This window comes from Hypomesus nipponensis, chromosome 23 (assembly GCF_054491055.1).
Source record: "Hypomesus nipponensis isolate SF chromosome 23, ASM5449105v1, whole genome shotgun sequence".
Lineage (NCBI taxonomy): Eukaryota > Metazoa > Chordata > Actinopteri > Osmeriformes > Osmeridae > Hypomesus > Hypomesus nipponensis.
In genome coordinates this window covers 8,768,831-8,796,635 of record NC_140383.1, presented here as the reverse complement: position 1 = coordinate 8,796,635, position 27,805 = coordinate 8,768,831, and the positions used below count along the sequence as shown (strand labels likewise).

The 27,805-nt window shown below is 44.5% G+C and overlaps 3 protein-coding genes across 4 annotated transcripts; 2 read left to right on the top strand and 1 right to left on the bottom strand.

The window, feature by feature from the left end:
- Window positions 1-245: 245 nt before the first annotated feature.
- Window positions 246-10,838, bottom strand: ralba (RAS like proto-oncogene Ba). Its single transcript, XM_084688967.1, has 5 exons — window positions 10,686-10,838; window positions 2,843-3,051; window positions 2,395-2,603; window positions 1,947-2,124; window positions 246-1,632 (listed from the first exon to the last, which is right to left on the bottom strand). Exons 2-5 carry the CDS (start codon window positions 2,954-2,956, stop codon window positions 1,507-1,509), a joined length of 627 nt encoding a protein of 208 aa, XP_084545093.1. The 5' UTR covers window positions 2,957-3,051; window positions 10,686-10,838; the 3' UTR covers window positions 246-1,506.
- A 1,497-nt stretch (window positions 10,839-12,335) lies between these two features.
- Window positions 12,336-18,218, top strand: klhdc3l (kelch domain containing 3-like). 2 transcript variants are annotated; one of them, XM_084689158.1, is made up of 8 exons: window positions 12,336-12,482; window positions 13,601-13,796; window positions 14,271-14,353; window positions 14,562-14,640; window positions 14,749-14,795; window positions 15,850-15,970; window positions 16,065-16,251; window positions 16,702-18,218. In XM_084689158.1, the coding sequence occupies exons 2-8, from the start codon at window positions 13,637-13,639 to the stop codon at window positions 17,315-17,317; spliced, it is 1,293 nt and encodes a 430-aa protein (XP_084545284.1). In that variant the 5' UTR covers window positions 12,336-12,482; window positions 13,601-13,636; the 3' UTR covers window positions 17,318-18,218. The 2 variants fall into 2 exon arrangements, with proteins under 2 accessions (XP_084545284.1, XP_084545285.1); XM_084689159.1 differs by having other exon boundaries at window positions 12,417-12,482; window positions 13,479-13,796.
- Window positions 18,219-19,432: 1,214 nt separating this feature from the next.
- Window positions 19,433-27,066, top strand: inhbb (inhibin subunit beta B). Its single transcript, XM_084689160.1, has 2 exons — window positions 19,433-20,579; window positions 24,870-27,066. Exons 1-2 carry the CDS (start codon window positions 20,192-20,194, stop codon window positions 25,664-25,666), a joined length of 1,185 nt encoding a protein of 394 aa, XP_084545286.1. The 5' UTR covers window positions 19,433-20,191; the 3' UTR covers window positions 25,667-27,066.
- Window positions 27,067-27,805: the final 739 nt, after the last annotated feature.

Sequence of the window (27,805 nt, the reverse complement as noted above, 5' to 3'; positions counted from 1 at the left end):
TTACATGGACAACAATGGCACGCAAACCATGGTTGAGGCCTTTCAATCATCACTTGGCTGTTCCCAGTTCCTCTTTTTCTCAGAGGGAAGAAAATCATAAAGATCTGGAGTAAGACTATTGAAATGTTTTGATCACACTGCAAAGCTGCCCATGTGCTGTGTTATCTCTGTGGAGAAGTCTTTGTGGATACTCTGGATGAAAACCTGCTTTAGTATCAGTGATCAAAGAGGGGCAACAAGACGACTTACAAAGAAAACAAAAAGCATTTATTTGGCAACATATTCTGAAGTCATCATTCACAAAATTGAAAAACCCAACTCATGGTAGACAAGCTTGTTAGAAGAGGATTTTTTGTTTGTTACAAAGAGCATGGTGTAGCTGAAGGGGGGAACCTTAGCTTCACTGTAGGACACAGTACTTGATCAAACAGTGACAGCAGAAGTACAATACCCCCCCCTCCCTCCCCCCTCCCTCCCTCCAGCAATGTTCCATTCACACAGTCTCAAATTGAGGAACCAAAAGTATGAATTGTCGTTCCAATGCACATTTTTCAAAGCAAGAAAAAGAAGTGGTTATTGTCTTATCCTCAATCAAGTGTTGGCACATACCATCTTTAGAATTCTCCAAGTAAAAAGGGAGCTTGCTTTTTTTAAGGTATTGGCAATGTAGTGCATGTGGAAGTAATAATTACATTACATTTCAAATAACATTTGATAGAAATTAACATGAATTCTCTACAATAATCCACAATTGTAGTTGAATGGCTAATATGGCAGGGAAAAAAGTATAAAAAATAAACGGTTCCCTCCTTGTTTGCTATCAAAATGATCTATTCCAAATAAAGTCCTAAGGGATGTGGAATGGTTCAGTTTCACTTCAGTTTTTTCTTCTTTCTTTTTACACAGAAGTGCCAGAGGGGGCGCTGTAAACACTACCTAGATGTCTACAACAGTCAATCACTTGGAGCTCCAACATCCCCCTGTGCTTTTAAGCCTATTTTAAGCCTGATAATTCACCTGAAAGTATTTACTAACGATTCTTAGAAAATACAATTTTCCTTTTCAACACACACAGTGTTTAATGTTATAATACCATTGTAAAATAACACAGGCTCAGTGGCAAATTGTCTGTGCTTAACAGAGAGAACCCACCCCATTACAATAAGATTAAAATAAATGACCTGCACTGACATGGGAGGGCAGAGTTAGTGAGTTAGTGTTGGAGGCAGTTTGAGCATTCATAAATGGAGCCATCATTATCCACAGTCCTGGCTAGACACAGAAGTGGTCACTTTACGTGTAAAAACTAGGATTCAGAATGTTCAATTATATTTAAATGCAACGTGACAATGTGGTTGAACATATGCTAGACAGTAAACAGTACAAAGACCACATCGTTTTGAAAAACAGACCCATATCTGTTGAAATGAAGACGGATGGAGGAGGTTGTGAGAGTGCTCCCCGGCGTTACGATTGTGTTTTCAGGTTGCGAGGTCCATGTCGGGTTCAAAGTAAACAGCATCTTTCTTTGAAGCTCTTCTTCTTCTTGTTCTTGTTCTTCCCTTTACCATTTTTCTCCTTGTTCTCGGACATCTTCTTGCCTCGCACTTCCCGCATCAAGTCAAAGAATACCTAGGAAAAAACAGGTGGCACAGCGATCAGAACGGTAGCCACCCTCCCATGAAAATTGCACAACTACGTTCAATGTCACTTCAAACGCACCGTGTTGCTCGTCTTTCCCCCAAATTAAATTGGTTTTATTCTAAAAACTGATCCACATTCATTCATGCACACAATACAGTTACAACACGTTCTCAGCATATTTTATATTTGGCCAAGGAGACACGGGAGGCAATGAATGTATGCATTCCTGAGTCTTTCACAACAGGCAGTGGGTCTGTTTTAACCCTGCGGGACACCAACAGTGAGATACAGCTCGAGGATACCTTGTCGACGTTGGCTCTTGTTTTGGCGGAGGTCTCCACGTACTGCACCCCCCACTCCTCTGCCTTGCCTCTGGCCTCGTCCACAGACACCTGCCGGCGCTCCTCCAGGTCTGACTTGTTCCCCACAAGCAGTAGAGGGATCTTATCCTCCTCCGCCTTCACCCGCAGGATCTGCTCCCTGTTAACCCCACCCCCGGCCCACGCACATACAGACACACAAACATTTAGGATACAAAAGTGGATTTACACTGTTACCCAAAATACATACTTTTGAAATAAGGTGTGCAAAGGCTGTGCACAGTTTGTAACGCACTGAATACAAGTTGAACAATACCACTGCCTTGAAAAAGATGACTGCTTTTACAATCTCACTCAGAGAAATGTACTCTCTCTCCCCCTCCCCCCCCCCCCCCTCTCTCTCTCTCTCTCTCTCTCTTTCACACTGTACCTAAACTCTGCGGTGGCTGTGAAGGACTCGTGCTCAGTGATGGAGAAGACCAGCAGGAAGCCCTCTCCACTGCGGAAGTAGTTATCTCTGATGGCAGCGTAATCCTCCTGGCCCGCTGTGTCCAGGATGTCAATCTGGACCTCTTCCCCATCCAGAACCACTTTCTTCCTGTAGCTGTCGGCCTTGGTGGGCTCATAGTCCTCCACAAACTGATGGTCAGAGGAGAGAGAGAGACGTTCAAAGCGTAACAAAAACACAGCCAAAGAGGAACTAGCTGTATTATGAACATTTTTTTGTATTCCAATGCAAAAATGTAGGAAAGTTTAATGTTTTTATTTTGCAACTCTCTCTGTATGGTACATATGGCTTGTTGCACTGTTAAATAGGCCTGGGGCAAGTGTTAGATGCAATGTGTGAATATGTTGTGGATGTTCTTCAGTCTTCTCACCTCGTCGTACATGAACTGCAGGGTGAGAGCGGACTTCCCTACGCCTCCACTACCCACCATGATCACCTTGTGGAGGGCCAGGGAACTCTGGTTCTTGCTCTTATTGGCAGCCATTGCTGGACTCTTTTCTCTCCCTCACTCGCTCGCTCTCACACACCCACACACACACACGCGCGCCTTCTCTACGCCCAGACACTCACAGGCACCACCTGTGGAGACGAAAGCAGAAGGCAATCAAAGAAGGCAGACCCACACAGAGATGCACACTTGTTCATTTCTCTTAATGATGTAGTGGCTGTGGTTCATGGTGATCCAGCTGGATATAAAGCTGTTAAAAAGCCTCACAGTGCCTGAGACACTGGCCTACAGAGCAGTTCAAGCCCCAGCACCTTATTGCCACACTACCTATCAGCAGGCATATATCTAAGGCAGACACTTTAATATCAGGCTTTGTGGAGCTCACCATCTAAAGGTCAGCACCACTGATCATAAGCTAGGAAGTTTGAATACTGGAGGATGGCATTTAGAAACTTTAAGCAATAACTGATTCTTCAATGAACACCAGCTAGCACCACCCCCCCCCCCCCCCCCCCCGAGAAACCAATAGGACAATGGCAGTCCATCTCCGTTCTGACACATGCTAAAGATTGTGTCATTGCTTCCAGATGTTTCTTAGTGCCATGTGCCATTCATTGCCAGCCAATGTAAAAGACATAGAGAGTAGCAATAAAATGTCACAGGAACTTTAAAATTAGGTTTGGTCTGTACCCATACCTTGAAATGTATTATAAGCAGATTATAAGCATGGATAACTTATGAAAAAAGGTTTGAAAAAAAGTCTATATAGTAGGCTGTAGAGTGTATGGAAAAGTGAAAACACTGCTGTTGCATTGTAGATTGGGCAGGTAACAAGTTCTGCTATTTGCCATTAGCACAGTCGTTTACTGTAGCTTTTTGACCAATTATCTTCCTGTCTATTCTTCCCTTTCACCCGTAAACAGGAAGTGTATCTGACACCAACCCACTGCCTCCACTGACAGGCTGCTGTACATGCTTTGGTCTCCATCTGAGGGGTCATTTATCAATTAAAATCAGAGTTGTACTTGTGAACAATAATTCCACAAAAAGTTACAAGACGCCTCGTTGTTTTCAGGAGGTTTCTAATGTTCATCAGTCCACAGTATTTTCCTGACAATAGCACCTCCCCCTCCAAAACAACACACACCGTGTCAGGGGTTAACCGGATGTCTGTTCATAGCATCCCTGACCCAGGAAGATATGGTCTACCGGTGTACTTCCTGGCTTTGTTTCACGTAACCATGACAACACAGAGGCCATAAGGCTGTGTGAGAACTGACAGGAAGGACAAACCGGCTGGGGCAGGCCCTGCTGAGTTCAGCACTCAGTAGGGGTGAACGTGTAACTGGCAAACAATGGGTCGTAATGCCACCTGCAAAACCCACTGGTGCAGCCTTGCTATGTTGTGTGGCGGACAGTGAGACATACTCTTAGAGGGTTTGTGTCAAGTCTGGCGCCCTTGCACCCCTCTTCTGCCTACCATTGCTACAGCGGAAACTAAAATATATTTCTGTTATCTTACGACTTCATATTAGCTCTGGGGTAGTGTCACCCCTGGCTTGACAGAAGTCCAATCATGACATGTGGATGTGACAACTGTACCCAAGGGAGTCACAGAGATCCTCCTTGTTTTCTGTCACCATATGGGTTCTCTAAGGTTAAACAGAGGGCGGATTGACACAGAAATCACTGCTTAGTATGACCTACATACAGGCTTGGGCTTGTAGGGCTGGGATGGGCTGGGCTGGGCAATCTGGCTGGTCGGACAGCTAGCGGGTTGGCTGCTTAAATATAAATGACGGTAACAGTGCCAGGCGGCGGGAATTATTTAGGATTCCCCAGGTGACAGATCCAAGAAACCGGCAGCTGAACAGGCCTATGCCCTGCTCCGCCATCAATCCCACCTCGTATAGTTAAAGAACCTCCTCTGCACATCACTACTAATGAAAAGGTCTAATGAGGCAATGTAATATGTAGGTGCGACAAAGCTTCAGGGGGCCCCAAAACGCATCTCTCTGCATGTCTCTCTGTGTTGTGCAGTGGGTGGATGAGACAGGTGCTTGACTGGGCCAAACGAAACACCCTCAGAGCAGATAGCGGGAGAGACTGGTGCCTGTCAGGGAACACATCGGGGGTTCCACTCAGGACTTAATGGAGGAGGATGAAGAGGGGGATGATGGGGAGGAGGTGAGCTGGAGAAAGGGGAGGAGGAGGGGGAGGGGAGCAGAAGGAAATGGAGAGGGAAGGAGGGGAGCTGGAGAATGGAGAGGAGGGGAACTGGAAGGGGGAGGAGGGAGGCACTGGAGGAAAAGAGGGGCTGAAAAAGGGGAAGGCAGAGAAGAGCAGATGGAGGATGCCAGATCAGATAAGCGGAGACACAGCCGTTGCGGCAGTCGGTGTAGATAAATGAAATACCTCTCCACTGATACTGTAATGTAGATCGTTGGCTAAAGATGGGATGTAAGGCAGAGATGCCAATTAAGGCACACTACCCTTGTCAATCAGCACATTATCCTCAGGGCTATGCTGTACAACAGCCTATTTGCCAGCCAGTCAATTGAGAGCCGTTTGTTAGCATACAACATTTCCACATGAGCTCTGCTAATACATCGATAATGCCGTTGTCTGTCAGGATTCCACAGAGAGAGATGTTTTGAGAGATATGGAGAGGGACAAAGAATGTGTGAGAGAGGCAGAAAGAGGTGGATAAGAGGCAAAGAGAGGTAGAAAGAGACAAGTGGGAAACCAGATGACTTTCCATCCAACCCCAGAGGCCTAAGGGGACTTCCTCCCAACATTTGATGGGGAAAACAGAGGGCTGGCCATGGAACATCCCGCAGTCCCTCCTCTCTCCTATCCCAGAGCCTGAACCCCTCCAGCATATTCCCATCTTGAATCGCTGCTAGCAGGCTCCAACAATGATTTATCCTCTAGTTGAGGTCTACAAGTCACTTGTTATCACAAAACAGAAATACAATTTAAAGGCTTTCCGTTTCAGAGTAGGTTACGAGACAGATGAGTAATAATAGGCCATTACAGTCATTAGTGTGGGGAGACGCAAGACAGGGATTTCCTGTGGTAATATAAGCAACCTTCAGAACAGACTAAAGCTTGGAGTTCGGGGGAACCTCTGCATGGTTATTATAGAGCACAGTTATGAACATGAATAATTCAGAGAGGCAAGAGAACATAAAGTGAAAGAGAAGAAGAGCAAGGACTCATTCTTCGCGTTCATCGCTTCCAATGTTTACCATCTTACAGATGGAGGGGAGACAACAGAGTTCAACTGCAGATTCTTTTAGGCAGCTTAGTTCCAAAAGCTTGCTGACACCCCATGATGCATACTAACCATCCCTGAGCACAGCCAGGACAGGACACACAGAGGACTCTTTGAGAAAACTGGGCAGCTGGGTGCTAAATCCCGTCTCCATTGGAAGACGGCTTCAACTGCCTCGGCCTCTTAGCACATACCCAAAAGCGCAGGGAGAGAAAAAACAAAAACAAAAAAACAACAGTTTCTTTTGTCAAAAGGGAAAGAGAATCTCTCGGGGTCTGGTGTCTCACAATGTTTACTTGGTCTTGAAACAAGGCTGGTAAAATACATCTGTGACGTCTGTGAATACGCTGTGGCACACAAAAGCACTGAATTATCTGTATTCTCGGATGACATCAGGGAGATGCTTACCTCCCAGTTGGCTGGGAGACAGCATCGGTAAACATGGGAGATGCCCTGGGATCCCTCCAGGGGTTTGAACTCCATCTGGGTGTGATTATCAGGGTTGGATAACACAGGGAACCTCCCAGTGACTGAGTCCTCATACTCCCTCCACATTCTACTCCTCCTGAACAACATTCTTTCAGCACCCCCTCTACATCCTCGACTCAGTGTAATGAGAGGCCACTATGAAAAGTTAGCTGCCCCAACATTAAGGCACACACTATAAATGCTCAGTCAGGAGTCAGGTGGCTGAGCGGATAGGGAATCGCTGTATCTCTTCAGACTACTAAAATAGTTCGCTATAGCCTCCTACTCCTCACCTTCCCATAGCAGCATGACAGTTGGCAGTCCATCCCCAAGCAGTAATCCTCTGCAGAAACTGCTCATGGGGAAACAATGCTGGCTCTGACCACACCCTCTGAAACCTCTCAGTTCCCCCCCCCCAGGGCTTAATCAATGTGTTACCATAGAGACGCAACTCCAACTTTCCATGTCTACCCAAAAAGGGGTGGGAGGTTCCTGGAGTGAAGGACTCTGGGGGCCCCAAGTCTCCTGAGTAGACTTCCATGAGGTGTTGATGTAGTTAGTTAACCTCGTTGGGAGTCGCGCGGGGCAGAGCCTGGGAGTTGATCGCATCTGCATCCCATCCCGTGACATCCAGTGACAAAGCTCTGCTTAGGACAGAGCCAACTGACTCTGTGTTGATCTCGCACACCATTATCACACACAATGTGCTCGGCTAGGCTAGGCTAGTCCCGTTCAGGCACCATGCAGCTACTGTTCCATTACCTTGACAGACAGGTGGATCTGCGAGAGAAGAGAACATGCCTGCTGGCATGCCATGTAATCAGCAGAAGAGGTCACCTTCAGCCTCAACACACAGCGATGTACTGTATGCCAGGAAGACATTACACAGTGTGACACTACACAGTGGAGCGCATGTGAAATTGTTGTGGTTTAGGCATGCAATAAGGCTGGACATAGCATTGGACACAAGTTCACAGAGTGATTTTATCTAACAGGGGATATGCAATGTTTAGTGGTGTACATGGTTTATAAAACATGGATAGCGCCACTTTGTACTGTGCTTCCAACAACAGTAAAATATTACAACATTTGCCATTGCTTTCAAAATCAATAGTGAGTTCACAATTAGGCCTACGCACAAAATGCCAAGCAGACTGACTGCATACCATTCAAGGATGTGCATCAAACTTGTCAAAGCGTGTTTCAGTATGGGAGAGTCTAATTCCTGTATTATCATGAGCTCAGCAGGATCCACTAGCACCAGTACCACCCCACAGGTGAAGGCTGGGGCTGGTGGAAAAAAACACATCCACAGCCTTCATTCTTAGAGAGAGAGAGAGAGAGAGAGAGAGAGAGAGAGAGAGAGAGAGAGAGAGAGAGAGAGAGAGAGGGAGAGAGAAAGAGAGAGAGAAAGAGAGAGAGAAAGAGAGAGAGAAAAAGAGAGAGAGCGAGAGAGCGAGAGCGAGAGAGAGCGAGAGATGGATAGAGACAGAGGTAAAAAAAAAAAATATCGATAAAAAAGCCTGTTCTAATAGACGGGTTCCTCATTCCTTTGAATACTTCCTTGTCAGTCGTGAAGCCTTCAGGGGGTCTGATGCTAAGCAGAGCAGGAAGAGCTGAAGGACAGTGGTAAGTTGTTACCGGCCTACCAGGTAGGCTGGAGAGCAGGGGCTGTGTCTGTGGACATGCCTACAGGAAAGAGTGGGTGTGGGGTGCAGGACTGCCCGTCCCACTATCAACAAACAGACCATCCATCATCAAATCCCCACAAAGAACATGTCTCCCCCTCGGACAGAAAAACACGGCACAAACATCTCATTCTATCCTAGTCGAAGGGAAAGCATGTCTTACCAAGGTATATTGTATGAGTCTCTTTTGGTCTGCCCTGTCTCTTCAAATTCTGGGATCATCAGCAGATGATTTCTTAACACAAAGGAAATTACAGGTTTTGTTCTACATTACTGACCAGAAAGAGTTGGTCCATGCTTACCTCTGTAAAGGGTAAAGTCCATTGAGTTGCCTCAGAAGAGATGAGCAAATCCTATTTAAACGGGAATGCAAACTGGGGGAATGCGGCTTTCAATTTCATGCTTTTGAATGATACTGACAACTCCCGCCAATGGGAAGTTAACAGATGGATTACGGTGGGCAAAAAAAAAAAAAAAAAACTCAGATAAATGAGGTTGGATACATTCGGGTTAACATTGAAGGGGAGATTTAGAGGGCTGTGGCATTTAGGGCCAGTTTTGTGTCCTGTAGCATTCTCAGGACTTCTATCCTCTTTTGTGTGACAACTGAATGAAGCAGTACTACTGGAAGATTACATCTGGCAAAACTCAAGACAACTCAAGCATCCAAAACTTAACATGTTTTAATGTTTTTAAAATGGCTCTATGAGTGCTGTGTACCATGTTAAATAAGTGTGGGAACAGTAAAGTTGACCTGATCATTTTAAAGACACGTGAGTATTAAACAAGGCATGGGCTGTAGAGGTTGGTTATCTTGTTAGGGAGATGTGCATGAGTATTGGATAGGACAGACACTAGATTATATCTCCACAAGTAGAGGAATGCACAGAATGCAGCCTTACTCTGGCAACAATTCACGAGCCTTGGGAAAAACAAAAAGGATAAGATTCACACCAGAACCTAATATGTATCCCCAATAGCGGTGCTGAGATACAATTATCACCCATCTGTTGGAGGAATATTAATATGTACACAATATGCTCCATCTATTATTCTGGTAAAGTAAAAATACTGAATTCCCACTGTCTGATATAATCTGATGGGAACATTATTTTGTAGGTTTACATTTGTATGGTTCATTATGGTGCTCTGAACTCTAATGTGACACTCACATAATTATGACAAAAGACAAGGGAAAAGAGTAATAGTGGAATTATGCTATCCATTCCCTATAGAGACGAGTGAAAACTAGGCCTGATTCACCCTTAGGCTAATCCATTTGTGTATGAATTAGAATGCCGCTGCTTAGTGCTTCCCCATTTTAATAAGTGAGCCCTTCAGTAGGACCCATGTCTGTGCGTAAATTGTCTCTGTTAAGATACACAACACACCTTGAGAAAAAGAGATAAGGCTTCCACTCCACACACCATATGGCATATGCTCTGTGTGGTGCTATTGATACTGTTAAGGTTACACCAAATACCATCAAAAGCAGAACGTGCATTTGAGGAAGAGACTAAACGACTATGAGTTGATGATTCCATGTAAGATGTTTTAGAACATCAACAGCAACTTTAAACGTTTCTCACTGAACAGTGACCTGTAGTTGACGGACAAGTCTTTAACTATTTTAGTAGTTTTATAGGTGCATGGTATGGCCTTATGGCACGGACGGGGACAGATTTGATGCGGAGTTCATTGGAGACACACGTAAAGCATCTTTATCTGGTTTGTTAGCTAAACTTTTCAGGAGGTTTATGTTAACTTACAGCCTGAGCAGTCTACCTCACTCACTGAATTAGACTGGCTTACCGTAGATATTTCAGACACATAACACAATAGAGTAGGTCTGCGTAGGGCTGATATAGACCAAAATATTTCCCAAGTACAGTCGGGGAACTGACAACACAATAAATACAGTTCCCATTGATTAGCCCCAACAAATCTAATAAGCAGTCAGGTCATTTAGTTAAAGGGTTAGGGTAAACTGGCAGATGGTTTGCTCTCGACAATGTATCAAAAGAGGCTGCGAGATGCAGGCTACAGTTTTCTAGGCTAGCCTATCCACAGGCGGCTTCCTTTTGCGTAGCCAATGCCACATCCCTGTCCATTTCCTAATCACTAAATGTTTTTTTTTTAAATGGATAAGCGCAAACAATTCTCTATATTTATAATATTATCAAAGACCATCCATCCAAACAGCATACATTATTGTGCAACGGATCTATAGTATCTGATTCGCGCCCGTCGTCCCGTTTTAAGAACCGAGGCGTAGCCTTAACATCTGCATTAAGTTATTCTAGCCTAAACATATAAAATAATACAATCTTACCGAAGCAGGATTATTGCGTCTCCCCTTTCTTGATGCTATCTTAATGTGACCATTAATGGGGCATTCCGAGGCATAGGGCTGCCGAGTTTAAATGTAACAGATCGCTGTCACAGAAACCCCACCTTCCGGACGTGCAGGAGAAACCAAACTCGCCCGGAAGTGATGTCACAAGAGATGTGTGTGCGCGCGCGTGTGTGTGTGAGCGCGTGTGCGGATGCGTGTGTGTGTGTGCCTGTGCATCTGTTGACCAACACAACCAGACAAAAGTTAAAGACAGGCCTACCATACAGTTACACTGAAATATTGAAAACAAATTGTCATAATCATTGGCGTAATAGCCCCACCTATTGCTTGGTCATGTAACATTATCTATTTTCATACTTAACATATATATATGTTAACAGATTCAGCCTTGCACATTGCATAATAAAAAAAAATGTTTAGGCTACTAAAATAAATAAAGGATCAAGGCTGAATCAAAGAAGATGAACTAGTGTAACATACAGGAGAAGCTCTCCCAGCTGAACGTGCCTGACCCCACCTGCAGGTGGATCACATACTTCCTGTCTGACAGGAAGCAGTGCATTAAGCTGGGAACACACGTCTCTGACTCCCGGTCCATCAGCACTGGATCTCCTCAGGGCTGCATCCTTTCCCCTCTGCTCTTCTCCCTGTACATCAACAGCTGCACCTCCAGTCATCAGTCAGTCAAACTCTTGAAGTTTGCGGATGCCAACACCTTGGGCTCATCTCTGGTGCTGATGATTGACTATATGTCTGACTATAGGTGGTAAGCTGACAACCTGGTGACCTGGTGTAGACAGAACAACTTAGAGCTCAATGCTCTTATGACAGTGGAGATGGTTGTGGACTTTGGGAAGATTACAGCCCCACTCACCCCCATCACCCTGTGCGACTCCCCAGTCAACACCGTGGAGTCCTTCAGCTTCGTGGGCACTATCCTCCCCCTCAAAAGAAAGCACAACAGAGGACGTACTTCCTACAGCAGCTGATGAAATTCAACCTTCCAAAGACAATGATGGTGCACTTCTACACAGCTATCATTGAATCCATCCTCACCTCCTCAATCACCATCTGGTATGCTGCTGCCACTGCCAATGACAAAAGCAGAATGCAGCATATCCGCGCTGCTGAGAAGATGATCGGCTACAATCTGCCTGCCCTTAAGGACCTGCACACCTTGAGGACCCTGAGGTGAGTGAGGAAGATTGCGGCCGACTCCTCCAACCCAGGACACTCTCTGTTCCAGCTACTCCCATCCGGCAGAAGGGTGCGGTCCATCAGGACCAAAACCTCAAACCATAAGGCCAAGGACTCACACTGACATAACATTTTTTTTTGACACATTGAGTCCATCCACCACCTATTTGCTTTTTTGTAACATTTAATATTGATATATATTTCTATCTTACATATTGTTTAACTCTTTAGTATTAGACTTTTTAAAATGTTATTTATACATTCTTTTAAATTAATATCCATATGTTTATTGTAGGCACTTTCCTGCCACAGTAAATCCCGTCTTGTGTAAATTTACATGGCAATAAAAACTAATTCAGATTCAGATTCAGATTCCTGTGTAAAGTTATTGGGGTATTATACTCACATGACTCTGTGTCATACAAGAGTCTGTGTAGTAGGCCTGTAGTGGAAATGTACACACACACCCTTCCTGCTCTCGACAGTGGTCTTCTTCACACGCTCCTCCTCCCAATTTTTTCGAAGCCCTCAGTAACGGAGACAACAAACTCCTTCAAACTCCAACGGAACCTTTCAGTAAGTGGCATTTGGTTAAAAGGCTTCGTTTTGTTTAGCTAGACATCGAGGATCTGTGCTATCAAATTAGTCCAATACACGTTATAGGCTAGTATAAACTATAAACCTTCTGCAGTTGCTGTTTGATTTCAGTCGATTCTAACTTTTTTGCCGTCTTAGGTTGGTTTATTTATTTCAAGAACATTTGCGATATCCAAACGCATATTTACATCAAAGTAAATTAATTGAAGAAATAATCATTAGGGAAAATACGTAAAATTAGGCTAATATAGTTCTTGAAGATTGGACTACGGGTGCACATAACGGCATATGTGTTCCATCAACGTTCACGTCAAGAGGATTCCTAGGCTATCACCCGATGTCTGTGGTTTTACTTTTGGCGATTGCGTGGTATAGCCTTACAGTAGATACTCTCATAATTATTAATATAGTTTCCTAGACTTGGCCTCACTTGTCATCGTAGGCTAGCTTATGTTAAAAGGATTTTGCGTATATTTCACACCTCACGTCGTGTACTAGCCTATTCAAATATGTGGTATTTGCTCACGTGGTTCTAAGATGCTGTGTAAACAATACAAGTGCTTTGGAAGTAAATTGGGAAATGCCTGCTATTAACTTCGGAAGTGATGTATTCGTTAAAAGTTATATGAAATAGAAACATGATAAGACTATTTAATTCCAGTAATATAGCCACTAGTAGTGTTTTAGGCTATTGTGCAGCGGGAAGCTCAAAATAGTTACAATTAAATAGCCTCGCTATAGTGATTTCCCCGTACCAACTGTCAGTTGCTATTGATGAAAAGGGTGTGAATACTCATAGGACAAGTGCATAGCCCATTTTAAATAGCAGACTATGTCAAGGCAACCGGCTGTAACCAGTGGTGACTTTGGTGAAATAGGTAGCTTAGCTTGTTGTTGCTTGTTCAGACTTGGCAACCTGATGGTGTGTGGTACGCTGCATTGTAATAACGAATTATTTCCGGTTCTCATGTTCAGCCTGACGGAGAGGCAGAAGCAGTCAGAAAGGCGTAACCACACCATTTTTGTAATGATGAGTAAGTCCACCAGCAGTCCTTTTTCACGTGATCACTTTTTGCTTTTTTTTTCTTGTCGTAAAGAAGGCTCAAATGACAACAGACATAGGCCAGTAGCCTATGAGTCGAAGGAGTCCTAGCCTTTGGAGCCAGCTCCCCCAGAGCTGTCAGGCTCCATGTGACCGCTATAAGCATGCCTGCTGCTCTCATGGGGGCCAAGTCTATGTTCTGGGAGGCAGGGAGAAGCACTCTCTGAGGGACTTCTGGAGGTACAGTGTGGGTAAGCATCGGTTGCTCACACTTATACCCCTGTCATGCTGATATAAATTGCTTGTAATTTAAGTGTTTCATTGTTTTTTATCACCTTTATATGTAGACTCTACCTAATACAAGGTGTTCACAAAATGCAGTATATGATGTAGTATGGCTTAAGTTAACTTGACTCATGATACTCACCTGGTGAATCAGTCGAAGTCCAATGTAATGATGACACATGCTGTACCAATGGCAATATGAAAGGTGTTAGCTGGCAAGGAATTCTGTTGTCTTACCACGTCATGTCTTAGTGTATCTAATTTCTAAATGGGCAATAACTGTTATACAGTTACGTCATAGTGTAACACTGTGCTCATGTAACAGATTTTACAGTGTCACTACACAACAATTAGAGCAACTTCCTGTGAAATTTGATCAAATATGAACCATGGGTAGACAATGCAATCATGAGGTAATTTCTATGGTCCTATATGCTCAGTGCATAACGAGTGGACAGAGTTGGACTGTAGCGGTGAAGCAGCACCAGAGGAACTGGAGGAACACTCTATGGTGGTCCATCAGGTACAGCATAAGAAACCAGTTTTTACAGCCTAATACATAGAAGGTCTCATGTTTTATGTTGATCTTGATGCACTCCACTTATGAAGCAACACATGAAAGGACATACACATTATCTGCCACCAATAGTTGAAAGAAATGAATTTGGCAAGAAACATAATTCAATAGTTCTGGTACATAAGCTGTTATCTCACCCTATGTCCATATTCAGGGTTTCATATATGTCTTTGGAGGAATGATGGACTCTGCATACACTCACTGGAAGAGTGCATTGTGGGTATTTGATATTGGTAAGTTTCATCTGATGAACTAAAGAACACAGTCAAACATTCCCATTCATGTAACACAGCAGCAGCTGGCACACATTAGCATTGTCCTTTGTGTTCTCTCTCTTCCAGGAAAGGAACAGTGGGTGCACTGGCAAGGCATGAGAAGCTCTTCTCAGGTAAGAAATGACCCACATACCAGAATAATTTATTGTTGCATATGACCTGCATCATGTTGAATCTTTGATTCTGCCCTGTCTGCAAAACCTATGTGCTCATATGAAGTATGAAGGCCTAATTAAGCAATAAGGTATGAGAGGCAGTACTTTATTGCCATTAAAGTACGTGTTCAAGGGCGCGTCGGGCCGGCAAACCCTGGAACACATACTTTATTGGCGATAAAGTACTGCCTCGAGTACCTTTTTGCTTTTTTATACTAAGGGTGGTTGAAATCAAGCATTCTTATTGGTTGAGAGTAAGTCACGAGGTGTGCTTTATTTAAGCAATAAGCCCCAAGAGGCCATGGTTTACGCAGATTTTAGAACAGGTAAGGGGAGTTGTTAGGCACAACGCGAAGCGGAGTAATTAGGCCTTTTAAGTAGGCCTTCTAAGAAGCCAATACCAGGTCATGTACTGTAATTGCGTGGCTATGAAGCTAAAATTAAATAAGTGGATATCAAGTTATCAACTAATTGCTAGACCTGAGCTTCCGTCCAACGTTTCAGTAGTTAGACCAGATAGTTAGCACTGATAGCACGGGACAATCCAATATTATTGCTCAAAAATTAACCGAATGTTGCTAGTCTAGCTTGCTAACCAATAAACAGCTGCACACCAGTACTGTAGACAGTCTTTTTCTTCAGCAACCTTTTAGTTATTTTGAGTGCACACTAATATGGAACGCTCCCCTTTTAAGGTAAATGTAAAAAGGCGTACATTACTTTATGCTCAATAAAGCACACCTTGTGACTCACTCTCAACCAATAAGAATGCTTGATTTCAACCACTATTATAACATTAAAGTAGAGTTGAATATTAATACAATTATGTCCATGTCTAAAAGCAATTAAGCTGAGTTTTACAGTATGTCACATAAAAGATGTAGCTATGTGGAATTTCAGTCCTTAGTCCTTACTGAAACCAATTGGCTGACAGGGTTACTAGTACTACCCCAGGGCTGTACAACTTTGCAAGGATAATTGCCATCCAGCTCAGCCATCCATGTATTCCCAGAACCAGATGCCTGTCAACAGAAAGGGTCACAGTGCCGTGATGTTCAGCTCAACAATGTACATCTATGGAGGATACATAGACATGAGAGGCTCATCACAGGAGTTCTGGAGTTTTGATTTTGGTGAGATTGAATGTGTGTTCAAACATACACTTTGAACACAGGACACCCACTTACTTAACTGTCTTTGTTTGTTTGTTTGTGTCTGTGTGTTCAGACACCATGCTGTGGTCCCTGTTGCACAGTGCCCAGGGAGGGGATGGTCCAGGTCCCAGACACAACCACTCTGCCGTCTCTCATTTGGAAAGCATGTACCTGTTTGGGGGTCTGAGGGGTCTGCGTGAGCAGAAGGACCTCTGGAGGTGGAGCTCCACAAGACACACCTGGAGCTGCCTTAAAACCCTGTGAGCCTGCTTCACCTTGAGTACCACCTCACAACACCTACCCACTATCTACCCACAAGGTTGAAACTACTTTTCCCCCATCATTATTGGTGAAGTACTTGAAAAATAGGACAAGAACCATGATCCATTTATTTGTGGAAGTAGTAGGTTCTTAGTCAGTTTCTTCAGTCTCTGGTTTGCCTCAATGGGAAATGCAAAACAGCTTACACCACATACAGTATCTAGCATTCTGCCAGCAACTCTGGCATTCTTCCTTCCTGCAAACGTATGTACCTTCACACACCCATCTTGTTTGTGTATTATTAAGGGACATGAATGACCAACGTGGATCGATCAATCAATCTATAGTACCAAGATGATATCATCAGAAGCACACATTGAAGTCTAGTATTCTAAACCACCATTGTGTGTTTCTGCCTTCCTGCCCTTCTCCTGGAATGTGTTTTACAGGTCTGGCCCTTCCAGGCTGCTTGGACACTCAGCTGTGGTGTACAGGGACAATATGCTCTTGTTTGGGGGAGGAGAGAGCCTGGGAACACCCAGTAATTGCCTATGGAGGTACAGCTTTACCTCCCAGACTTGGGAGAAACTGACTGCGCTTCCTGGCTCCAGTCCCCCCTCCAGGATCCACCATTGCTGTGTGGGACTGGGCCCCAGCTACCAGTCCAAGACGAGCACTTGTTTCCCTACTGCCACCATAAAAAACAGCCTGGACAACAGTAGGCTCAGGCCCTTTAAAAACAAATGCTTCCCAGTATCCCCCTGCCAGGGGACAGAGGGCGCTATTGAGCTGGAGACCTTCAGCTCAGTGAAAGGCAAAAGCCTGATTGAACTAGGGAACTACTGTAATGGACTGAAAGGGAAAGATGCCCAGAGAATCGGGAACTGCATGACGTTTGAAAACCAAGAGGCCTTCAGTAAGCAGTGGGAGGGTGAGGAGAGTTTGGTGGGCTCTGAGGAAAGCATAACTGACCACCTGCCTGACCTACTGCTGGTGTTGGGTGGGAAGTCCAAAAGTGTACATACAGCCATCTCTGTGTGGCATATGACTCTCACTGACCTTTGAGCTGTAACCCCCACAGATGCAGATGGAAGCGGTTGCTTTCTGTTTAGTTGCATATGTTTTAGTGGTCGGCATAGATTACTTTTTTTAAATCTAGATTAATATCACTGTAAATCTAGAATCTAGTTAATCTAGATTAAACTGTCTCATTTGAATTCCGCCGAAGGCATTCAGAATATGTGTGCTACCCAAATAATGACTAAAGTAAGTCTGGCCAGGTGGCGCATTAGACCAGGGGCTCATCTCCTGTTTCCAAAATGCATCACAAACTGCTTGAGAAAGCTGTTCTACTATGACAGTTGGTGATGAAAATGAATTATGTTCAATAAAATGTACTTGTGTTTATTAACTGTTTATTAGATTAGTTAGCTTGGCTGATAGAGCTGTGCTATTGCCTTGCCTCGGTTGCACTCAAACGTAGTAGTTTGACGACGACTCTTCTCTTGCGCTACATCAGTGGCCCGGCATCTTCCGCATTAGCTAAGGCGTTTAGGTGGTATTTGAGACTGGAAGAACACCTACAGTAAACTAATTCCGTAAAGCACAAGGTGCAAACAACCTTAGTCCTGTCGAGGTTTCCATTGGGAAGCTTCTTAAAATACGTTTTCCATGAAGAAAAGCAGGTGGCTTCATAGCTGCATCCATGTTAGCACGTCACGTTCGATGTGATAATTTCATAAGGCATACACACAGGTTCGAAGACTCGTTCTCGCCCCCTACAGTGCAATTCGGCTAAGTATGCATCCGCGCTAAAATATATAGGTGAAAGTCATCATAGATTGCGTAGTATAAACCCAGCTCCCAACCCAACTTTGATAATTGTAATTGTGAATTACATTTTGGTTGACTGTTGTTAAATAAGTGTTTTTGAATGAAAAATATTAAAAACAACATTATATTTTCACCGCAGTTTGTCCTGTATGCTTTTCCAGAAATGTGACTATTCCAATCAAAAAATCGGTTGTTCAACAGATAGGCTACCGCAGGATGGCGCCTAGGCCAAATCTATCCCGGTCCTTTGCTTAACCAATGTCCTTATGTACGCGCGTGACCAGGTGTCCTTATGTGACTGTCTGCGCTTTACTCAATAAAAGTAAACACTGCAGGCTTAATCCACGGCAGAATGTTAATACGCAAATTCACTTGGCCCACTAACCTAAATCAATGCATCTCGACTTTATCGGCATGTATTTATAGACAGTCTTTGTTTTTTTCTTATCACTGCCAGTGCCAGCATGCCTAAATATACCACGGGATGCACTTGCACTCACCATCCTCAATGATTTGCTTCTCCCAAGGTCTCTCTTCTTTTGTTTCATCCAGTTATCTATATATGAATCCTCTAGTTATTGTGAGGGAGTTTGTCCTTGTTTTCTCAATGGGGTTAATGTCTATGGGAACTGGAAAGACTTTTGTGACAGAGCTGCAAAAGTGGTCAATACCTTTTGTCAATAAGGCGGCCATGCTTTAAGAACATATGGTAAATTTCCAAATCATTTGGAAAAATCGGTTCCATATTTGACAATGTAATTTCACTACTTATGTGATGAAAGTTGTTCAGCAAAAGATGGCGCTGTTTCTTATCTTTTCCCGTATGAACGCAGCCAGTCATGAAGGCTACTGAAAGGAGTACGAACCTGTGTACCTCCTCAACCAACTAATTCTCAGACCTCAGAAATGGATTAAATAACATAAAAATGTAAGCACATTTCATGTGTGTGTGCGTGTGTGTGTTTATATGTATTTGGGAGAGTTTGTCAGAAACTGCAAAGGGTGTATGAAATCAACAATCACAGAATTAAGAAAAAACTCGTAGACGTATAGGCTGTATTAGGCTACGTCATATTTTTTGTCTGAATTCAAATCAGTCAGTCGCAATTATTAGGACTAGGACAGCTGTCAAAGGCATTCAGTCTAAAAAACAGCCTTGATGTGTTTTCCGGTAGGATAAATGTGATTGTTGTTTAGTAGGCAAATTACTATTTCTTCAAGCGTTCTCTTATAGTTGAGAGGTATAATCCCTTGCGTCCAGTTGGTGGAATTCTCCACGTGGTTTCCACTCCTGTATAAAAACTTTCGGTGTGCGGTGCCTCCGTGTCGTGATTGCGAAGGAGAATAGGGTTTTAAGATTACAGCATCTTTAGGACGCACGGCGCTGTCCATGAACAAGCACATCGAAGAAACTACTCTGTCGCTTTTCAAGGCTGGAGGGATCAAACGCTGATGTATTCATCCGATTGCAATAAGAACAGGATTCCGCAAGTTATAAATAAAAGTAGAGATTTAATTGAAAAGAAGCAATACATATTTTTACATTATAGTTTCTGGGTATAAAGTAAGAGTCTAATTTACTCAATGTCTTGGTGACTTTTAAATGGTTTCTAAAGCATCAATTGTTCTCATCCATCTACATGGCATGACAGAGTCTTCTCCAGTTACCTTTCCGCTACTGCAAAGCCACAGTTTCAAGTTCGACAGCAAACTATCAGCACCTCTGGAATTGTCCTTCAGTCAAGAGGTGAACTTCATTTTGGGACATAATGACCAATGTATGGCTGGATAACAAGTTAAGAAGATAGATAATGACTGGATGTATGAATTAGCCCTATTCTCATGGTAACGGTGTTATATTTTGGACTAATTGGATATCTTTCGTGTTCATCAATATTCGTTTGCATTCCCTTTGTATTCCTTGCTGGACGAACCCAGTCTCTACAAACTACGTGGGTTGAAGTGGGCTTTGCAGGACAGAACTGGACTTTTGAAAGGATGTTCAAGAAGCTTTAAAACTTGTATTGTACAGACTTTTCGAGAAAATCAATTCAACAACACGATTGTATTTAGAGTGCTTTGGTACTTGCTTCTATAAGAAAGAAAATGATAAATTATAATTTAACTTTGCCTTGTTTAGTGGCTTGCATACTTTCCGTCCGCTGTATCTTGGCCACTGGGACAGAGACTCAAACAGTGTCCCAGGAGTCGTGCGCATCGTGTGGCTTGGGACAGACGGACCAGTCGGGACGAGTGGACATAGACTTTCTAGAAGCCGTGAAAAGGCACATCTTGAACAGGTTACAAATGAGGGAAAGACCCAACATCACTCATCCCATCCCAAAGGCTGCGATGGTAACAGCGCTGCGGAGGCTGCACGCGGGTAAATTACGCGAGGATGGAAGGGTTGAGATCCCGAACCTTGATGGTCAAGCTGCCTACAATAACGAAGTGCAAGAGGAGACCTCGGAGATCATCAGTTTTGCAGAAACAGGTAATTACTACCTACCTACCATCTCTCATTCATTCTCTGATTACATCCGTTTTCTATCAGAAGTTGACTTGTGTGCATTCTGCATGCTTTAAGATTATGTCCTGCTTGATAAGCGAAAGTTTGCTTGATAGGCCTAAGTAAAATACAGTTTGCATTAATATTAATGCAATTTTGAAAACATTGAGTTTTATTAGTAGTGTATTGAGGTTGTTGCAGTTAGGTTAACAGCTCAATTAAAGAATTGCAGTTGATATAAGAGAACTGAAAACCCCCTTTGTTGTTTGGAGGTCTGAAAACATTAATTTAAGGTTCTCAAATCTTTCAACAGATACTTTATAGAATCTCTAAGATTATGTTAGTGTATGGTTTAATAGCTAAATCTTGGAAATCAGAGAGAAACTTCTCTCAATCCCCCACCTTCTTTTCAAACAAAATACACTCAAATGCACCCATGCATGGCAAAACACACACATACACACACACACACACACACACACACACACACACACACACACACACACACACACACAGAGAAACAAACACACCTCCACACACACACACCTCCACACACACACACACACACACACACACACACACACACACACACACACACACACACACACACACACACACACACACACACACAGAGCACACACATTCCTAAAATATATCAACTGGGTTTTAATCCAACAATTGTCAGGTTGTATGGTCAGAACTGCATATTTGGCATGTTTAACAGAGAAAGCATACAATTAAGGAACAAAGTTGGATGAGATCAAATAGGCCCTCTCATCCAATGTTTCCACAGTACGTTGCAAGGTACAATTAGCTTGGATGGGTACTTAGCTCTGCCTTCCAATAGGAATGATCTGAGCACACTCATGACAGGGGAACAAAAGTAAAGCAATTATTGAGCGAGCACTGAGAGTCCGTCCTAAACCCAATATGTCAACATGAAGAACAAAAACAGCCAACAAGACCTAAAGTTATTTCTCAGAATAATGCATGAGCCATTTGAGTTGTTGTGTGTCCGGACGGGGGGGGGGGGGATTCGGGGGGGATTCGGGGGGCTGTCTGTGCCCATATTGCAGTTTTCTAAAGAATGCTTTTGTCATATGAAGGTTCACCAGGCCCCTTAGCTTTTTTTTCTCCATTATTCACAACACCTTTGAGCCTTTGTGCAGCATTGTACCATGGAGCTGGCTTGGGTCCCTGCTCTCTAGACCCCCTCTGCCTCCTGGCCAAATGGTTCTCACCCCCAGAGCGAAGGCTGCCAGCCAGGGCACGGTGCAGGGACAAGGCCCCCCAAAGCACTCTCCTTTCCTGCAGAGAGGGAGCTGGGTGTTTGTAGATGTTACATGATGTTTCTGGAGTGTCAGGCCCAGCCTCTGTGTGTGAGTGCGGGGTGTGTGTGTGTGTGTGTGTGTGTGTGGGGGGGGGGGGTGAGTATAGTTTTTATCACGTAAGAGGCAGCTTCAGCTCATATCTCTGAAAGCAGGCACATAGATAGATAGAGAGAGAGAGAGAGAGAGAGAGAGAGAGAGAGAGAAAGAGAGGGAGACAGAGAATGGAAAAAAGCTGGAGAGAGTGGGTTGCCAAGGCACAGGTGAGGAACTCTGCCAATCTCCCGTCTCCACTGACACAGTCCCCTGGGCCCTCAGCGAGGGATTCGGTGTCCCGTAACCACGGGAGCGGAGCAGAGTACAGGGGGAGCAGAGGGGGGTGAATGTGTGCATCTCGATTGTCGGTATAGCCGTTCGTACCCACTGAACTCCCGGTGACTGGTCCAAGACACGGAATTAAGACTTCATTATTGGATGTCATTAAGAGTGGCCCTGTCCTCACGGGGCCGCAGGGTTGACTTCAGGACACATGCTTTCATGAAGAGCTGTCAGTCATGCCCTGTTTGGATCCACTCCAGACACTTTCCACATTAAATCCCAGTGTGGATTTCAGCCTCTTCTTAGTTTGCCCTTGCGGTCCAATGCCGTATGCATGTTTTATAAAGCCTTTAATAAAAACACTTGGAATCCTTCAATCTTTTGAAGCACAACAGCAAACTCAAGTCCTCTACCAACAAAGCAGCTGATTCGCCGAGAAGTCCAACTCACCCTGCCACACTGTCACCCACACATGCATGCACATTCCTGCTCCCTGTCTTGATTTCCTGGCGCGTTGATTGTTGAACCCCAGCCGGAGGGAAGCCTGTCTGACTGCTCAGCGCTAAACTGGAGTCAGAGTAGCAGCTCCTTGCTAGTTTTTGTTTTCAACTTGCTGCAGAATTTAGTCGGGCCACAGGATTAGGGCGAAATGATCCCCAACTATCCTATCTGCTGACTTGTCTTTCTGTCAGTCTGAATATTCTTCTGCATCTGTCTGTCTATATATATATATGTCTTCTTTTTTCTCTGTTTCTCTTTCTCTCTGTTTATGGTACTTGAGTCTTTACCTGCCTGTCTCCCCATCTGTGTCCATCTGCGAGCCGACCCAGGTGTTAACCTGCTCGGCCCCCGGAGCCCTTCAACCTAGGAGCTCTTTCACCCTGGCACACACCTCAGCAGCTATAGTAAACAGACAGCAATTTGTCTAAAACATAGAGACAATTGCAAAGCAGTGCAAATACAAATGCTATCGCTATCAATCAATCTACCTTCATTCCACTTCAGAATCCGGCCCTGTCCTACCTTGCTCTGCCCTGCCCCGCCCCCACAGTTCCCTCCACGCCCCTTTCTTTAACTGGGGTCATTTTTCATTCCCTTACAGTCTTTGACTGATGATCTATTGAGAACAGCTCCACATAAACCAGTACCCCACAGCCTCAGCAAGGCTGCAGATTGACAAGAAGCTGTGTTCAGTGCTTTTATAATAGTAGTCCAGGCCACTCTGTCTTTGGACAATCAGACCACCATGTCTAACCTGCACCTAATTAGTGCACACATTTGTCAGCCAGGACACACAGGTAGAGAATCACTGGCTCATGATCCCTGTTGTTAAAAGGGAGCTGTTGAGGCAAGCAAGCAGGCATGGAGGTAAATGAGGCAAGGCTAGGTGCTCATGCCTCAGGGCCAGGACAGCAGTTACTTTAAATCAGGCGAAAACTGTTATTCAATCAATGCTTTTGTATCTGTACACTTCAGATGGATTTCAAGAAGGAAAAAAAAACCTACACAACTTTTCTACACACCTCTATTGCTCCCTGAGGGTATGGTGAAATTCATGATTCTTAAGGTATTTAGTTCCCAAGGGCTGGTTGTGTGTTTGTAGTGTGTGTGCGCGTGCATGTGTGTGTGCATATATGTGTGCATGCGATTTAGTGCATGTGTGTGGATGTGTGGTACTTTGGCTCCAAGCTCATACTGTAGTCAGAATACGAGAAATCCTAACTAGCCTGAACAGGCCTTTGTGTGTGGTGTGTGTGTGTGTGTGTGTGTGCGCGTGTATGTGTGCATGCATGCGCAGGGACTCTGTTACATGAGAACTAGGCATGGGGTCACTTTAAGAGAGCCATCCTTGGTGGCAAGCTGTTGACACTGACACACACTAATCAGTTTGCAAACAAAGTAATTTAGCCCATTCTAACAGGCAGATTGGACTAAGTCCTTCTCCCGCAGACCCTATTAAGTTCTCTGAGTAATTTGGAAGACATCAGACTAAAAAAAGATGCAGCTTAGAGAGCACATCACGCCTTAGGCTTTTGGAATCTCTTTGTTGCGCTTGTTTAGAAAGTGGGCTAGTGTCATGTAAATTGACTTTTTTTATTTTCCTCCTCATGCTTTTCGTGGAGGGCCACGCGCTCAATGCCAGCCTGTGCCACGGCTGTCCTCTAATACCTCACAGGAGGCTTTATGCTGTCACTCTCCATGGCTCCTGGAGCCCAGGGTGTTCACAAGCAAACTCAATGAACCCCCCGGGGCCCTGGTCGTGTACACCCTCCCCGCCCCACAGACCCCCCCCCCCCCCCCTCCACCCCAATCCCGCTGCTTTAAACTCAGACCTCAGGCCAACTGGGCCTGCTCCCAGAACTGGCCCATCAAAGCTAACCTATCAGAGGGGCCCTTCAGGGGTCATGTGACACTGTGGATGGAAAAGAGAAACAGCCTTTTAAAGGACAAAGCTGCTTCCAACTTCAGATATCCGTGAAGTGTGTGTATGTGTGTGTGCAAACAAATCGTGAAAGTTGAAACACTTGAAATGCCGCCAAAAGATGTCCTGTGAAAGTTTGCATAAAACGCATGACTTCCATGATCAGCCACTTATTAAAACGCATCTCTCTGTCTCTATTTCCAACAGATGATATTGCATCATCAAAGTCAAGCTTCTACTTCCTGATCTCCAACGAGGGGAGCCAGAACCTGTATGTGTCCCAAGCCAGCCTGTGGCTCTTCTTCCGGGTGCTTCCTGCCGGCCCAGAAAAGGGTCCAAGGAGGAAGGTGACAGTCAAGGTCCACTACCAGGAGTCAGGGACTGTGGGCGGACCAGGAGGAGGAGGGCGCTGGACCCTGGTGGAGAAGCGGGTGGACCTGAAGCGCAGCGGCTGGCACACCTTCCCTCTGTCAGAGGCAGTGAGGGCGCTGTTTGGGAAGGGCGGTCGGCGGCAGGACCTGGAGGTGCGATGTGAGGGCTGTGAGGCTATGTCCGTGCTGCCGGTGCTGGTCGACGCCGGGGACCCGTCCCACAGGCCTTTCCTGGTGGTGCGGGCGCGGCAGATGGAAGGGAAGCACCGCATCCGTAAGCGGGGGCTTGAGTGTGACGGAACCAGTGGGGGCCTGTGCTGCCGGCAGCAGTTCTACATCGACTTCCGCCTCATCGGCTGGAACGACTGGATCATAGCCCCGGCCGGTTACTATGGTAACTACTGCGAGGGCAGCTGCCCGGCCTATATGGCGGGCGTCCCGGGGTCCGCGTCCTCCTTCCACACGGCGGTGGTCAACCAGTACCGTATGAGAGGCATGAGCCCGGGTTCTGTCAACTCTTGCTGCATTCCCACCAAGCTCAGCACCATGTCCATGCTCTACTTCGACGACGAGTACAACATTGTGAAACGCGACGTGCCCAACATGATCGTCGAGGAGTGCGGCTGTGCCTGAGCCACGTGGGAACTCTGCAGTTGAAACAATGGTCAAACGGTTGTGCAAAAGGACATTTTGTACCATTCACATATACAGTATATCTACAGTCTATGGAAGCACACACACACACACACACACAGGTACGAACACATGTATTCATGTATTGTTGTTCTATTTATCTGGTGGCACAGCTTCGGCTGCTCTGTCAGTTTTTGTCCGTTCCTTTTTAAGAACTTTAAACGCAGAGAAACGGGATGAGAAGGGAATGGTTATCACCAAATGATATTTTTCTAGTTTGCCATTTCTAGTCAAAAATAATGGCACTTCCTCTCCTCTAATGAAGATGGAAAGCGCTTAAGGAAACTGACAGGATCAGCTGATGACTCTGTCATCTCTCAACTTTCCGTTCCTCAGTACTTTGGCACAACCAGGACTTTCAAAAAAGCACTGGTAATTCATCAGCTTATACAATTCAGAACACTAGCACTTCCATATGCTCTGTAAAGATGCTGGCCAGTCCAGCGGAATTCGTTTTTGGCAGCGCTTAATGCCTTGCGGGATTTCCCTGACCAGCAACAAACACAACATTGTGATTGTTGTTTTTCGACAAGACTGGGCCTCGTTGTCACTTCCTGCAGTGCTGCAGGGCCCTGTTCTCTGACCAGGTGAGAAGATGGACCTTTGTGGACAGCACACTCATGTGCTACATCCTTAGAACACATACAGAGAACATAGCCACAGCCTCTGTCTGTTCTGTCACACCGGACATGGATGGAAATCCTCTCAAACGGCCCCGGTGGGTCAAGGTGCAGTGCAGCACTTGCAGAAACTACAAAATGCACCCTCTAATAGCACTTGCATTTTGAAATGCCTTCAAAAGGGTACTGAGTGTCCTGTCATAATGATAAGTGCCATGTGAGCTATGCAATGTATAGTAACCCATATCCATTCTCTACCCGACTGAACGCCCTCCTCTCTAGTCTTTAACTCTTATCAATACTTGAAATGTGATCTTTCGCTTCCTTTCCAAAGCGAATGATTGTTATGATGTTTGCACTGAAAAGTTGCGGGATTAGTTAAACAAAACTGCCATTGAAAAGTTATTTTTATAGAAATAAATTGAATTTTGTTTAAAATGTATTTTACCTAATAATGGAACCAAAGAGGCCAAGATCTTAGCTATTATAATTAGATGGCCAGGCCATCACGTTATTGTGTACAATTCTGTTGATCATTTTCAAGAGGCCTAATCACTGTATCAGGGTACAATATGATTCCATTTCTTAGCTCTATTGTCTTTCTCTATTTTGTACAATAAACATGTGGCACACTTCATTTTTCATCTTTAATTCTATTTTTTCAGTTTTCTATTTAATAAAAGTTATTTTTAGTTCCTGTTTCAGAATCATTTAGTCAAATAAATTGTCATCTGTACAGTTTATGTCAATAAAAGATGTTTTCTTAAATATTTTGTAACTTTAAAATAAATTCTTACTCTGAATTGCGTTGTCATCTCAAGTGTTTTTCATCACGTTAGTAAAGTTTCTGCTTTGACAAACAATCACGACTCAGGTCCCAGCTTCCATAGATACAGCTGATGCAGACAGATACAGACACATGCCAGGTTGGGTCCCTTGTCACTGTTTGTGTTGTGTTGTAGGGCAACAAGGTAGCTGCAGGGACTGCGTGCAGCCACACGGTGCTATGACATCAGAGCACAGGTTCCCCAGCAAGTCTTATCAAACTGTTGCTGTTTCTCAAGCCAGCTGCAGGGTTGCCAAAATGACATGAGCATGTGCAAATAACCCTAAACAAACAGAGCGGGCCTGCACACCTACCAACAGCCAAAGTGTTTTTGCTAGATCTGCTGTCCAGCAACGATAAAAACACTAGCACACAAACCAATGAAAACAAGTCACGTGTTTCTGAAAACACTGCAAGGATAATTGCCTGAAATGCATCCATTAGGATTTTCCAGGTGAATGAGATATCCCTGTTGGGCAAATAACATGTTAGGGAGGGACAGCTCTCAACCCTAATACTTAACTACGCTTAACTATGTGAGTCAGCACCCAGACATAGAAGAGTGGCAAAAACACATAGTTCACATAACAGGTGGTGAGAGAGAAAGAGATAGATAGATAGAGAAAGTACAGC